This window comes from Melospiza melodia, chromosome 1, assembly GCF_035770615.1.
Source record: "Melospiza melodia melodia isolate bMelMel2 chromosome 1, bMelMel2.pri, whole genome shotgun sequence".
NCBI lineage: Eukaryota > Metazoa > Chordata > Aves > Passeriformes > Passerellidae > Melospiza > Melospiza melodia.
Genome location: NC_086194.1, coordinates 169,331,238 through 169,346,594, shown reverse-complemented (window position 1 = coordinate 169,346,594; position 15,357 = coordinate 169,331,238). Strand labels below are relative to the sequence as shown.

At 39.3% G+C, this 15,357-nt stretch overlaps 1 protein-coding gene across 2 annotated transcripts in view; it reads left to right on the top strand.

Moving 5' to 3' along the window:
* TRAPPC9 (trafficking protein particle complex subunit 9) overlaps positions 1 to 15,357 on the top strand; it is a 452,774-nt gene that overhangs the window by 11,899 nt on the left and 425,518 nt on the right. For both annotated transcript variants that reach the window (XM_063174628.1, XM_063174619.1), the window contains exons 4-9: positions 119 to 247; positions 4,083 to 4,109; positions 5,282 to 5,403; positions 7,063 to 7,188; positions 12,079 to 12,295; positions 14,388 to 14,531. In XM_063174628.1, coding sequence (XP_063030698.1) covers positions 119 to 247; positions 4,083 to 4,109; positions 5,282 to 5,403; positions 7,063 to 7,188; positions 12,079 to 12,295; positions 14,388 to 14,531 — 765 coding nt within the window. The remainder of the gene's footprint in view (positions 1 to 118; positions 248 to 4,082; positions 4,110 to 5,281; positions 5,404 to 7,062; positions 7,189 to 12,078; positions 12,296 to 14,387; positions 14,532 to 15,357) is intronic.

Below are 15,357 nucleotides of genomic sequence, written 5' to 3'. Positions count from 1 at the left end.
TAAGATACATAAGACACTTTTTTTCATTTTGTTTGTGTAAATGGACTTTACCACGGGATGGTTCACTTCCTGCAAATGTCTCTGCTAACCCTTTGGCTTTTGTTGCTTTTCTCTGCAGCTGCCCTGGAGGGGCTGTGCTCAGCATCTGTCATCTATCACTACCCAGGGGGCACTGGGGGTAAAGTTGGCTCTCGCAGGGCCCAAGGAGGTTCTCTGTCTGCTGAGGCAGGCAACAGGCACAGGCCAGGTAAGGATGGCATTTCTGGGTTATCCTGTTTGCCACCACATCTGAAAACTTCTCCCTACATCCTAACTGTAAAATTATACAGATGACAGCATTAATCAGAGGAGGGAGGTTTGGGGAATAATTTTGTTGTTTTTTTTTTTTTTTTTAGATTTTTGCAATTATTTTTCTGTTTTGGTGTTAATGTCAACACATATGCTTTGCACAGAATTGCAAAGTTTTTGATTTCTTCACCTGATTGTTAGTAGTGTCTGTGTTAGTTTGAATTTTGCTGGAGGAGAGGCAGACAGTTTTCATAAAATAGGATCTGGCAGGGCTGCATGTATTAAAAAGAATTAAGTTGGGAACATTTTATCAGAGTTTTTTTGCTACTCTAAAGTCAATGAGTAACAAATAGATTTTTTAAAATGAAATGCCAATAAACCAATGTAATTTTTAAGATTTAGTATACTTTTTCTAAACTCTTGGACTGCAAAGGAGATGGCTGAGGAGAAATATGAGAACAATCTGTAATGCAGTGAACATTGTGGAAAAGGATGGGTAGGGATCACAGTGTTTGTTTCAAGAGAAGAACTGGAGGACATCAAGCAGAGCTTAGCAGATGGAGAAGCAGATGAAAGGAGTTGCTCTTTACCCAGCCTCCAGGTATGCCATGGAACTCCTTGGCATTCAGAGGTGCCAATCTGGTGCTGTGAGAGAGAGGCCAGGCTGCTGCAGCTCCATGGCCCCAGGTCCAGGCAGACAGGAGGCTGAGCAGGAATTCCCAGCAGCCTGGAGAACACACAGGGAGCACAGACACAGCCTCAGTCTGTCCAGGAGCTGGCACTGCTCTGCACCAGGGACTGGCACCTCAACCCACAGGGCTGAGAGCCAGAGCCCATTGCAGCTGTTGGTGCTTAGACCAGCACACACACATTCACTCCCCTCTGCTTTTCCATGCTTGGTCCCTGAACTGCCTCAGTCCCTCCTTGTGCTTGTCTTTGGCTCATCCCCTACACCCCAGAAGGGATCTTGTACAATGCCAGAATGTTCTTTCCCCCCAGTGAGCCCCATATCCCTGTAGGAGTGACCCCCCAGTCTGTGTGTAAGGGACCCAGAGAGCTGCTGGGGTAACTGAGCTGGGCTTCACCCCCCAGAGCTCTGATCAGCTCTGGGCTTCACCCCCCCAGCTCTGGTGGCTCTGATTTGGTTGTTGGGGCTCAGCTGATGGTCACTGATCCTCTCCACTCCTCTGTGGCTGTGCAGATGAGCCTGTCACATAACCTGACACTTGTCACGTGGTGTTACAGCTCCTGAAGGGTTCTGTGGCTTTCAGGAGAGGCTGGGCTGGGGTAGGAAAATGGAAATACATTGGTTAATGGGAGCTGCACAGGCCTGTGGGCTAACCCAGCACAGCTGCTGCTGTGTATGCATTCCCTCAGCACTGAAACATAGCTGGGTTTCAGTGCTGGTGTTTTCTCTTGTGCAATGTGGTCAGAAGTAATTATTTCATCTAAAGAAGCAACCACCCATCTTTATTCTTTTATAAGTCACAATCTAGTAAACACTTGCTTTGTATTACCTTTATTATCAACTGTGTGTATTGAAATCAGATAATTGTGATAGTAAAATTACCTTATTTCAGGACAGAATACTAATTTTTATACCCTACCTAGTCATTAAAATCTGTGCATTTGGTCCCATGACCTATGGATGCATTTTACATTGGCTGTTACCATTTCACCTGGTTAATGACCTTTATCTACTTTTCAATGAATATTTATCAGGAGATGTTGCAATCTGTTTGTTTGTTATGGGTACTCCTGGTTACTAAAGAAGATAAAAAGTCACAGTTATCAGAATAATTGATTTTTTTTTGGGTATATTATTGCTGGTTTCTATTTAAATTGTCTTGTATTTCAAAGTCCAGTTCGTAAACTTGTTAGTGCAGTTGTAGTTTAAAAATGTTTTAGGTTCATATGAAAAGATTTTTCAAAGGACTTTTCTGTGAAGAAAAACTGATTACAGTTATTTTTGTCATCCTTTCCAGATGAAAATATTACTTTGTGGCCCATTAGAGACTGTTCCCTAACTCTAGTTATGATCTCTGTTTGGAGGTGTGAACTGCTGAGCTCCCTCTGGCCAAACAGCTGTTGCTGTGATGTCATTTTCCTACAAAGTTTTCTGAAAGTTTCTATTTATTACCTATTCCTGACTCTGCAGTGCCTTTCATTTGAAATCCTTTCAAACTGCACCTTTGGTTATAGTCTCTTCCACTGGAATTGATTTTGTGAGGACAGTGCTCAGTCTGGGGAACAAATTCTGCTGTATCTTTCTGTGGGATAAATCCAGAAAAAAAGGGATTCCAAATTCTGCACAAAGAAATGCCACACTTGGAACTGAAACTTGTGCCTGATTTTTAGGCATGTAAATGTGAGAGTTACCTTTAGTGCTTCCCCTTGTACCTGGAATTGCACCTCTTGTACTTCAGCCTTCACAGGATGCAGTTTCCTGCCCAGATCCAGCCAAGAGAAACATCTTCCTCTGGAATCCCTTGAGATTTCCATCCTTTGGCATTTTTAGGCTGCAGCACAAGACCTGTCTGCTCAGCAGATGAGGGTGTCTGCTTTATATTGAAACAACTTTGGAAAGAAGGCTCCAAAATACAGCTGAGCTTCTGCTCTGTGCTGTGGCTGCCCATCCCTGGAAGGGCTCAGGGTCAGGCTGGATTTTTGAGCCATCTGCTCTGGTGAAGGTGCCCATGGACAAGGGGTTGGAGTTTGATGGTTTTTAAGATCCCTTTCCAAACCTTTCTGTGAAAAGGATGCTTTGACTTCTCAGGTATCTGAACCCTTTTGTTTGCATGGGGACAGATTAGGCTGTGTCCCCTGGAATTCCTGGATGTGTCTGTGCAGCCTTCAGTGTAAAGGAAGATTCTGAGTTGCTCAGTTCCTCTTGGCCAGGAAATCTGGATGTGCTCTGTCAGCTGTGGGATTTGTATGTCAGACAAGATGAGTCTGGATTGCTTTATGCTTAGGTCACTGGCTGGTCTGGATTTCTCCACTGGATTTTATTTGTTGGGAATTATAAGATCTTGATTTTGTTGCTTTTTCCCCAGGCAGAATTATGACACCTGAGTGAAGTGTTGGTGTATATTTGAATCTAGATCTAAATCTCTGCTTCACTTGTCTGGAATCTGAGCAAGTCAACTGAAGGGAGGGTCTGTCTTGCTGATAAAATAATTGTTTTTGACTGCTTAACCCTTGATGTGAACAATTTTATTGCCATGTTTAACCAAAGTTTAGGGCAAGGTGTTCTGTACTGGTAATCCAGCTCTGCAGTACTCTTCCATGGGCAGTCTGGTTTATTGGCTTGACATGACTCAATTATTCAGAAAATTAGATGAAGAGAAATGAATGACAATTAAAAGGGATAAAATTACTTGGACATTTTATTCTAGAGTATTGTGCAGATTAAATGAGCTCCCACAAGGAGATATAAGTATTGTAGGTCCTGGCACTAATATTAAGTGGACTGTAATGGAAACTTGCTAATCAAAACAATAAAGATAAAGGAAAAAAAAGATGGATTTAAATTATACACTGAAAATTCTGAAATTCTTCTTAGTATGTCTTAGAACTCATTGCAAATTTATAGACTTTGACATTTATTTATTAACAAAATAAGATTTAACATATGGGGACTACTTGAATTATTATTGGCAGTCCTTCACAACAGCACTGTTTACCCTGATGAATCTGATGATTTTGTTCAAGCCTGATGTTATAAAACATTATAAGAACTTACTTTGCTGGCTCTATTTAAGGCTGAAAAAAATCATTTTTGTTCCTCCTTTTAGGGGCACAAGAAGTTCTCATTGATCCAGGTACATTATTTTCCTGCATGTTTCCAAAGTATTTTCTTGTATTACTTGATGTGTTTTGCAATTGTATATATGGTTATTGCCACTTGCCAAAACTAGCAGTGATCCCTGATGCTTCAGTTTTTGGCTCTAAATCTTGAGAAATTATAGAGACTGAAGGGTAACTGGCACAAAATAAATGCTGTAATTCTGTGATTGTGTCTCAATTAATTCTAATCAATAAGATTTCTTTCCATGAGTAGTGAGGATTTTGAAATATTTTTGATGTGACCAACCTGAATAATCATATGTGATTCTTTAGAGTCATGGTGCACCCTCAGTCATCATGAACAAACATCTTGCACTTCCATAAAATAATCTCCAGATGTGCTTGGTCTGATTCCTTAAGGTTAATAATCATATTAAAAAAGTTGCCTTAGCATTTAAGTATGTAAAGAAACATTCTTTCTGCTCCCTGAGTAAATTCAGAAATACTTTTCACAATAGTTTTTAACTGTCTATTGACAGTTAGGGCCAGCTCTGAAACACAGAGATTTTTTTGCCATTTTTGCAGAGAAACCTCTTGGAGAAATCAATTAATGTATAATCCTAAATAAATTACAGTATAATGCTGCAGATTAAGTAATATGTAAGAAGGTATTGAGCCTTGCCAAGCCTTTGATATGTTTCCACTTTTATGATGTTAACTCCAATAAAATCAAATTCTAAAAATAGAATTTTCACGTTCTTTCTAATACCCCAGATTTCCTTGGCTTCTATTTCAAATTCTTATCCCTTATATAGACCCTTTCTGTCTCTTGCCTTCTTTCTTATATAAGAAAACCATTTTCTTACTGTTTTGTCTGAGCCCTTTTTTTTTTTCCTAAGGTGTGCTTTAGAAACACAGTTTTAAAGTAGAAGAAGGAATAGTTCAAAGATTAAAACTGGCTATTCAGATGTGGCCATAAAATAATTTTAGCAATCTGTATTTTATTCATAGTCTAAACATTCAAATAAAGGCTAAAAATCATGATTTTTTTTTTAACAAAGTGAAAGATTATTTCCTTTCTTTCTAGGTTGGGCAAGTGTACCCTGTGTATTCTGTGTCAAACCTACAGCATACCCTAGCTTGCTTTTTAGATATTTAGCATTTGCCAAGAGTCCCTGTGCTCATTTCTGACCCTGTTCTGTTCCAGGTGCTCTGACTTCCAATGGCATCAATGCAGATACCAGTGCTGAGATAGGACGTGCCAAGAACTGCCTGAGTCCTGAAGACATCATAGAAAAATATAAAGAAGCCATTTCTTACTATGGCAAGGTAATCCTGGTTATTTATAAATGAACACTTTAAGTTCTTTTCAACCATGAACTCCTGAGGCTTTGGTTTTGGGGGATCTTTTAAAGCATGGCAGTGAGGTTTGTAAAACAGCTTCCAGCTCTGCTGGAGCACTTTTTAGGTTTTTGTGCAAATGCTCAGAGCCTGAGATGGAAAAGGAACTTAATGTCTGCAGTCATAATAAGAAAAGAAAAAGAATTGTTTTTACTGTGAAAATAGTGGCTCAGTGTCCACATCAACACTAAAGAGAAGTTTGATTGTATTGCAGGGGAGTTATTTAATCACTTTTTAATTTCAGGTATTTCTCTTGTTTGATAATGTATCTTTAAACTAAGCTTATACATATTTATTACCGGCATTTTCATGTCCATGTTAAAGGGAGACTCTCCAAGTGAAACAATTTCAATTGTGTGCATGAGTTAATTTATGATCAGGAGCAATGAAAGGTGATAATTCTGGGCACAGTGTCAGATAAATTAGAATCCATCAGTAAAACAATAACTGTCAAGGATGCATTCAGCTTTTTAATGTTACCTTAAGGGTACATTGCTCATCTTGAAAGGGTGGGATGTCTCTAGGAGTATAAAATTATTGGACTTAGTTGGGCTTAAGGCAGGATATTTATATTTTGATTATTTATAATATGCACTGTGCTCTCAGCAAGTAATAACTGTGCTTCACTGCAGCTTCATTTGAAATAACAAAGAGATTTGTGTCAGGACTGATTTATAACCCTGCAAGACAAGCATTACCTCCTGCCTGTTCCAGACCTACAGAGTAACTCCTTGCTCTAATGCTGAGGAAGCAGCACTTGTCTGGATGGTTTTTATGTTCTCACTCAACTGAAAAACTTTTGTAGCACCTTCTAAAATAGATTCAATCTCCACTGTTTTGTTTTTGCTAATATAAATGCATGAGAGAGGAATATGTGACAGCTTTGCTGGTGTAACTCTTGCATTTTGTTATTGAGCTTTCTTTCCCCCATTGGTTTTCAAATATAAATACCTGAAGAGAGCTCAACTTCAGCAGAAGGTGGGAAAAATCAAATACCCAGTATCAATGTTGTCTGGGGAAATCACCAGATCAAAATTGCCTCTTTGTTATCTGAGCACCAACAGTTCAGTGCACATCTGCATTGTCTCCTTAGCTTCCTTAAGCAAGCTAAATCACTAAACAGTCATTTACAGCAAATGTTTTGCAAACAAATATTGGAACAGCCAGATTGGTTTCTAATTCTCTCATCAGGAATATTGTTTTAACTAAAGAGAAAATGGATGCAGCAATAAAAATATTTGCATTGTAAAGGTAGAATTTATTTGCAGCCACAGCACCCACAAGCAACCATTTATATGAGGTTACCCCAAATTGTTCCAATATTCCCAGCTTTTCTCCTCACCTGAACTCTCAAAATGAGAGCAGTGAGTGAAGAGGCTGAAAGCAGCTGTTTTGCACAATAATATTTTAGATGACACCTTAACTTTCACTTGGGCACATGTTGATAATTTAACAGTGCCCTCATTAGCATTAAGGAATTGCTGGGTTTGGAGGATGTGACAGCTGATTTATGTGCTGAGCAGAAATGCTCATAAAATCTAACAGGTGCAATACTTCAATATTATTTTAATTTTCTCCCTCTCCAAGTACAAGAATGCTGGGGTGATTGAACTGGAAGCTTGTGTGAAGGCTGTGAGAGTCCTGGCCATGCAGAAGAGGAGCATGGAAGCCTCTGAGTTTCTGCAGAACGCAGTTTACATCAACCTTCGGCAGGTCAGTTGCAAAGTCCAGGTTTTCTTCTCTTGTCATTTATCAGAATCTCCTGAAAATTACTTTGATTTAGGAGACTCCAGTTTATTTTCTGTACCACTGCCTTTCTTCTGACAAAAGCTTGACTTCTGAGGATTTTCACATCTGTGAGTCTGGGTTACAAGGTATTGAGAGTTCATCTAAAAACATGAGGACTTAGTTTGAGATTAAACTCTGTTGCTTCTTCTCCCTTGTGAAGGTAAAAAAAATCCCATTGTTGTTCTCTTGTGATGCTGTACTAGGGAAAAACAGCTGCCTGGGACTGCTCTGCAGTGGATTTTTAAAATTTTCTTGATTGCATCTCATTCAATGGAACTGAGCAAATCAGGAATGGCCTGTTGCAGAGTGAGCTGAAGGGTCTGATTAGTGTTCTTAATCAACTGAATTTTGTTGTGTAGTGCAAAGTCTTAATTAAGCCAAATCAGAAAGGAATTCAGGGGGGAAATCAGTGTTTGGAGCTGTGTGGAAAGTGCTCAGTATCACCACAAAAACAACATTAACACTTGAGCAGTATCTCAAGCTTGGTGTCACTGCTCAGAGAGATTGCTGTGGTTGAAAGGATTAATAAAAAGCTGTTAGGTTTCATAATGGTTTTTGGTTTTTTCTCATTACATCTTGGTAAGATGAGCAGTTTAAATCCACACCATTGACCTTATTAGGCCCAGACAGGGACAGCAGATTTATCAGGGAGGTAGAACACTTTCATTTGCTAAGAATCCTTTCTCTGGAATAAATTTTCTAACAAAGCATTAATGAGACAATAATTAATTGATAAGCTGTCATAAAAATCATCAGTCTTGTTAGAGTGTGCCTTAATTTCCACAATCCTTGTCATGCTAAAGGCCCTCTCTTTAATTCTGTAACCTGTTTTTTTGCTGGCAGTTCTTTGTTGTTCACCCATCCTCTTGTTCTGGAGCTGTTATTCTTTTTGCCTGCAAACTCCAACATTGTTGTTTCTTTTTCTGGAAGCAGTTAGTGGCACTAAGAGAATACCCTGTTCTCCCTGACACCACTGATATTGCAACTTTCACTTCCCATCAGAGGGAACCTGTAAGACCCAGCATCCTGGTTTGAAGGACAGGTGTCTGACAAGAAAGGCAGGAACCTCTCTTGGAATAGAAAATGTGATCCCCCTTCTCTCCAAATAACTCTGAAAATCTGGGGTTTTCAGGCAAAGACCTGGGAAAAGGAATCACAGTTCTTCACTGGTGTGTGTACCCTCACCCCCTGGCCAAAATCTCTTGGTATTTTTGCCCTTCCTAAAGAGAAAACCCCCAGGTGAGAGAGGAGTCAGCTGCACCCTTCCCCACCTTGGCCATTTTTTTGGTCACTGTTAAGTACTGGTCCTTGTTGTCTCTTACCTACAGATGGGACAAAATTTCATGAGAGAAGGAACCAAAATGAGAAATCCTAACCCCCAATACCCAGTGAATGGCAAAGTACTTGCCACTTCAATAATTGATATGAATTGCCTAATAATACACAAACACAAACTTGGCAACATGAAAAACAGACCCTGATCTAAGCAGTGAACCTGCAACAAAACCAGTTCAGACTGGGATCTCTGCAGGGCTGGGAGCAGAGATTGTGTTGGCATTACTGTGTGAAATAATGTAGGACAATCCTTCCAGGGCTTTTCAGGGCTGGGAAATGTGTTTTCCATAAAGAGAGGTATGGCTGGGAATTGTATTTATAGCTTTTTAAGAGTTACTGTATGAAGCATGTAAACAAATTAGAGTTGTATTTATAATTTGGACTAACTCATGAGGAGGAGTCATCCTGGGATAGCTGAGGAAATAAACTGTGGGACAGTGCTTTTTTTTCATTTGTAGGTAAACAGAACATCAGCACAACCAATATTCTGCAGCAGAAAAACACCTCAAAGGTTAAAGTGTAAGACTTGTTCCTATCCATAAATTTAATTTCATACTCAGTCTAGTAATATCATGTAATTGGTATTTTCTGATGAGCTGCAGGGTAATAAGACTTAACTTTGCATCCAGTTATGAGGAATAAATTGTAAAATATAATTACAGAGAAAGTGAGATTATAAAACTTTAATGTAGTAAGGAATAATTAAAAAGCAAATAAAAAGCTGCATTATTTGAAAGCCTGGCTTGAAACAAACCTGAGGAAAAACTCTATTACCTGAAGAGTGACCTACAGCCTTTCCAGGTGCAGTTGTAGCTTTGTCTGGTAGAGCAGTCAAATAAAAATTAACCAGGTGGAAATAATGCTGTGCTTCAGGTGGTGCCTGTTCTGCAGCCACTTTACAGGCATTAAGCTTTTATAAATTTGTGAGGTCAGGAAAGATGTTTGGATGTTTGTGGGTGTTACAGCAATGGCCTGCAGAATGCCTGCTGCAGTCTTCCCAGAATTAATTACTTGGAGTATCTGGGTGGGTTTTTTTCTCATTTTTTTCTTCTTTTAAATTCCTGGATGGTAACACAACTGTTTGTGCTTAGGAAAATGCAATTTTGCTGTCTTTGTGGTGGTGAAAATAAGGTTTTCTGCAGCTGAGGAAAATTGATTAACTTTGTGGACAACCATTAAGCAACAAGTTATGTAACAGTGCTAAAAACTTAGATATGATGAAAATAAAACTTTCTGGGAATCTGCTGCCTCTCTCATAGTAATTCCAATTATTACTGAGGGCTCCTGTCTACCTAAATAGCATTGCCCTGTCTTTTATCATCTTAAAGAATTAGTGAACATTGTTGGTATTTGTATTTAAGGAATAGCTTTTGATAGGGTTTTTTAAAGCTTTTTTTTTTCTTTATTTCCTGATCATGTGCTTGTGCCCTTTTCAACTTTGCTGCCATATTTTTCATTGCTCTAACTTGTTAAAAATGGCATAAATAGGTGACTTCAGTATGATATCTTGTGTTCTTTCTGAGTGATTGCTTTTGGGAACTATGGTAACTTCTCCAAATTATTTCCTGTGTTTTCCTTTTGTGCTTTTTGGTTTTTTCCAGCTGCGCTGTTTTCTGAAAGTTTTCACCCTGGTGCAATGACCTTTTTTCACAACTCATGATATACAGGGATGGTCTTAGGGATGGGTGGTATTTTTGTGTCAGGCACTGTCTTCTGTTGTAAGTTCTGAAAAAAGAGGAATTTCAGCTTCAAAAATTGCTTGAACTCTCTAAAATGCTTTGCTACTCTGTGTGTTTCTTCATAGCCTGAAGTACAAAAATTTGAACTGTCAGATAAGGTCGTGGTACCCTCTGATAACTCCCCTTTGATGTGTCTCGTATCCCTGTGTCCAAAATTAGAAATGACTTTTGAGAACAGACTGCTTTTTGTAATTATATCAGGATTTGAGTGGCTGAAAGACATTTTGAAGCTCTGCTTACAAGACCTAATCCTTTCTTCAAAAAAACCAGCCAGTGTGGTGAGCAGCTTCCCTCTGACTGTCCAAGCCTTTGAGTGCCTGAAGTTAAGCAGACTGATTGATACTTCCAGTTTTGAAGAATGAGTTGCTGTTTCTGTCCTTTAGGGCTATTTTTGGGTGAAGTTTGTCACTTGAAACACTTTGCAAAATGTGTTGGCAGCTTTAGAGTAATTTCAAGTACGTTTTATTTCTTTTGATTGTGCCAGGTCCTGTGCTCTAGGTGTCAGCATTGCTCTGCCTGCAGGTTCCTGGGACACAGAGCAGGAATCATCCAGAGTTTCTGTGGCAATCTCTTCATGGCTGGCTGACTCCAAAGCAAGATTATCATTCAGGCCAGAGGCAAAAGGAATTAAGTTACCTGGGACTTAGGCCAATACACTGATAAGCTAAAGGAGCACATGGTGGTAGTTTCTTATCAAGTTTCAGCTTTAAGCCTAACGGGACTTTAACTAAATTTCACCTCACTTGTTGGCAGTGTGCAACTGTATCATGGAATTGTTTAGGTTGGAATAGAGCTCAAGACCAACCATTAACTCAACACTGGCAAGCCCAACACTAAACTATGTCCCCAAGTGTCACAGCTACACATCTTTTAAAGCCCTTCAGTCATGGTGACTCCACCATGTCCCTGGGCAGTTCCAATACTTGACTCAGTGAAGAAATCTATGTCTTTCCATGACATTTTGCTACTTTAACATTATTTTTTGCCTTGTTGGGAGAAGCTCCCCTTGAGCTCACTGCTGCCCTCCAAAACTTGCTCATGGTGAGGCACTGGCACAGGTTTGCCAGAGAAGCTGTGGATGCCCAATCCCTGGGAGTGTTCAAGGCCAGGTTGGATGAGGCTTGGAGCCAGCTGGTTTAGAAAAAGACATTCCTGCCCATTGCAGGCAGTTGGAACAAGATGATGTTTAAGGTCCCTTCCAACCCAAACCATTTTATGATTCTGTGATTCAATCTCACGGTGTGTAAATCACAGTGTGGTTTCATGGAATGAAAAATTTGTGGTTTACAAGATGAGAGACATAAAAATCCAGACAGTAGTTTCTTGCCTTCATAGCCTGAGATTGCAAGATTAGATTTAATCTTCAAGGGATGAAAATCTTAGTGAATCAATAAATCTTGGAAGTGCTATATTTTTGCACTCCTTTCATTCACACCAATATCATGTTAAGTATCTTCCATAAAAAGTGGAGCTATTTAGCTGTTACTGACTGTTTTGACTGTTTACTTGTTAGTACCACTTACAAATAAAGTTGAAGCTGCAGAACTTCATCTTTGCAGTTTTTATTAGCACTTGAACCAAGCTTAACTTTCCCTGGCTGCAGAAGCTCTCACGCCTGGCTATGTGCAAATCCCTGCCCTTCTGCAGCGCCAATGTCTGCTACTCCTGTTTGTTTTTTAAAACTCAGCACTTGAAATCTGATTAAAAACCATCCCTTTCCTCCTTTCCCTTCCAACTGCAGCTCTCAGAAGAGGAGAAGATCCAGCGTTACAGCATCCTGTCGGAGCTGTACGAGCGCATCGGCTTCCACCGCAAATCGGCGTTTTTCAAGCGCATCGCGGCCATGCAGTGCGCGGCGCCCAGCATCCCCGAGCCCGGCTGGAGGGCCTGCTACAAACTGCTGCTGGAGACCCTGCCTGGCTACAGCCTCTCCCTGGACCCTCAGGACTTCAGCAAAGGTCAGTGGGATTGCCACTTAGCTGGCTTTCCATAGTAATTCCCTTGAGAGATTTCATCCTGGACCTACGTTGTTTGGTCATCTGAAGCTATGGCAGCAGATAAAGCAGTTGTTTAACACTGTGCCTTCACTTTCTCTTAATGTTGTTCCAATAATTTCAAATTTCTGCAAGTCACTGCTGAATGTGTTGCTGTGGTTCCCTGGTTGCAGGAAGTAATGATGTGTTATTTATGAAAACTTAAGTTTCTTGTTTTTCAAAAAAAATTATTATCTTTGTTTTGATAATATGCTTCTCAATACATGAAAAGGTCATCTATTATTCTGGATTACTTTTTCAATTAAAGTGTCTTCAGGTGTTCCATCAGAAATTGTATTTCTTTTGGTCTTATAGGTGTTTGACAAAAAAAGATTAAAAATCCTTTTACATATTTTTGTATATAGATGCAGATAATGTAATTAATAGGGTCAAATATGTTACATTTCCCCACAAAAGAGATCAGACACAGCTAAATTGCTGCTTGGCAGCTCCTTTTGAGTAAACCTTTCCAACACTTTGCATTGTGTTATAGAGCAGCAGTTTTGGGGACCATTTCCTAAATGTTTTAGCTGCAGGAGAGGAGCAGGAAGTGATGGGCTGAGCTGTATTTGTGGATGGTTGGTGTTGGGTTTTTTAAAACTGTTCTGATTTGGCAGTCAAATTATATGTGAGAGGAGGTAGCAAATGCCAAGTGGACTCAGTGGAAAGATGCTAAGAATCTAGGAATAGGGAATGTGCTGGGAAAAATATGCTCTGACTTGGGACAGGACTGTGTTGGGAGAAGAAGTTGTAGAAGTTCGGCAAGAAATTATAAATAAAAAAGCAAAGAAAAGACATGACTGATCTTTATCTTTCATTTCTCCCTTACCTTCATGATGCACTGAAGTGAGTTGTCTCATTTTTTATCCCTGAAATGGCTCTTTTAGAGACATATGGAAAGATCACTGCAAACTCTAAGATAGAAATGACATTTCACACATGAAAAATAATGAGACTCTCAAAATATAAACTCTCAAGGTTTGGTTGCAGTAAATATTCCTAAAACAGTTTGCCAAATGCTGATGAGTGATATTACAAGGAAGGCTGTTGAAGTTTATGAAGTATTGAACATCTCGAAATATCTGTTATTTAAAAATTATTGCTGTTGCTTACTACTAAAAGCAGGTTAAGCTTCATGAAGAGTGCTGCATATTATGGTTCTGAAAGGAAGGTTGTGTTAAGATCATCTATTTATTCTTCCCATAGATACTCTACAAATATGAAGTAATTCATAGCCTGAAACTTAAAGGCTGAAAATCAGGATATGTGCCTTGTGTCCCAAAGTTTTATTGCTTTTATTGCCTGGGAAGGCATTTAGGAAAAGATATCTCTTGCTTGATCTTTAAAGAGAGTTAAGAATTACTGGGTAGTTTCTTTTCTTTACAAGGGCATGGAGTGACAAGACAAGGGGAAATGGCTTCAAGGTTTAAACTGGATATTGGGAAGAAATTCTTTACTGTGAGGGTGCTGAGGCCCTGGCACAGGTCGCCCAGAGAAGCTGTGGCTGCCCCATCCCTGGAGGTGTCCAAGGCCAGGTTGGATGGGGCTTTAAGCCACCTGGTCTAGGGGAAGGTGTTGGAAATAGATGATCTTTAAGGTCCTTTCCAATCCAAACCATTTTGTGATTCTATTATTTCAATTTCTGTATGAAATTTCATGTGCATTGTCCAGAGAATTAAAAAAAACACTTTATATGTTTTGTGCATCATTTTTGTTTTTGGGAAGTGTTAAGTTCATCTTCAGAATTTTAACTGTATATTTATCAGTGAATAGACAAGCATATAAAACAAAACTTGATTTCACGTTTAGATATTCAAGCAAATACAACAATCCTATTTTTTGTGTTGAGTACAAGGGTTGGATTTTGTAACAGCCATTGGGTGATTGGTATGAGTGCCATAAAATTACAGCTTAGCATGTGAAGAAAGCCAAAACCAATGTGTTAGTGATGACTTCCAAGTTTAAAATACATGAAATATAATGATTTATGATGATATATTACCTGCATTTTCCCCAGGAACTCACAGGGGATGGGCTGCAGTGCAGATGCGCCTGCTCCATGAGCTGGTCTATGCCTCCAGGAGGATGGGCAACCCTGCCCTGTGTGTCAGGCACCTCTCCTTCCTGCTCCAGACCATGCTGGATTTCCTTTCTGACCAAGGTAGGGCTTTTAAAGGAGTAGATATTTGCACTTTCTTCTGATCCATAATCAAATAATGTGACTCTCTTTTGAAATACAATCAATTTGTAGAGCAGGCAAGTTGTGGAGTTCTGTGTATGTCTGAGTGGGTTGTTGATGGTAGTCAGTCAACAGAATTGAAATTAGATGATCTTTAAGGTTCTTTCCAACCCAAAACATTCTGTGTTTCTAACTTTTAGAAGCTGAATGTGATGGACCTGAGTTAAGCAGTGTTTAACTGGGACAGTGCCCTTAAGTTCCTCTACATTCTGCACTTTATTTATTTATTTAATTTTAATTCAGCAATATATTTAACAGGATTTGATTTGTCAAAGGTTGACAATGCAATGAATGTGGCTGTGAATGATTTTCAGCAATGGGAATGATGTGTGTGAGGACCCTTCTGTGGGGTAGGACCATGTAACATTTACAGAATCACCTGAAAAAGCCGAAAGTGACAACTGTTATTTTGTATTACGTTTCTTAGGAAAAAGAATATTCCATAGTGACTTGTTTATCACCCAGCTTAATGAGATCAATGATTTAATGAGTACTAAATGATTTTAAAATTTAGTTTTGCTTCTCAGTAAGCCAGGTAAAAAAATGCATTTTTCCCAGTTACTCCTTTGTTTACAATAAGAGGATGGAAGTAAAATGTATAGAGTTTTGTTTTTTTTTTCTTTTCTCCTTCTGTTGTAGCCAAATGTCTCCCCTTAGTAACTCCTGCAGCAAAGAATTTTATTGGCAAATTTTAGGTATTTGCGTGCTTTATTCCCTCTGTTAGTGGCTCAAATCAATGCTGGAGGAA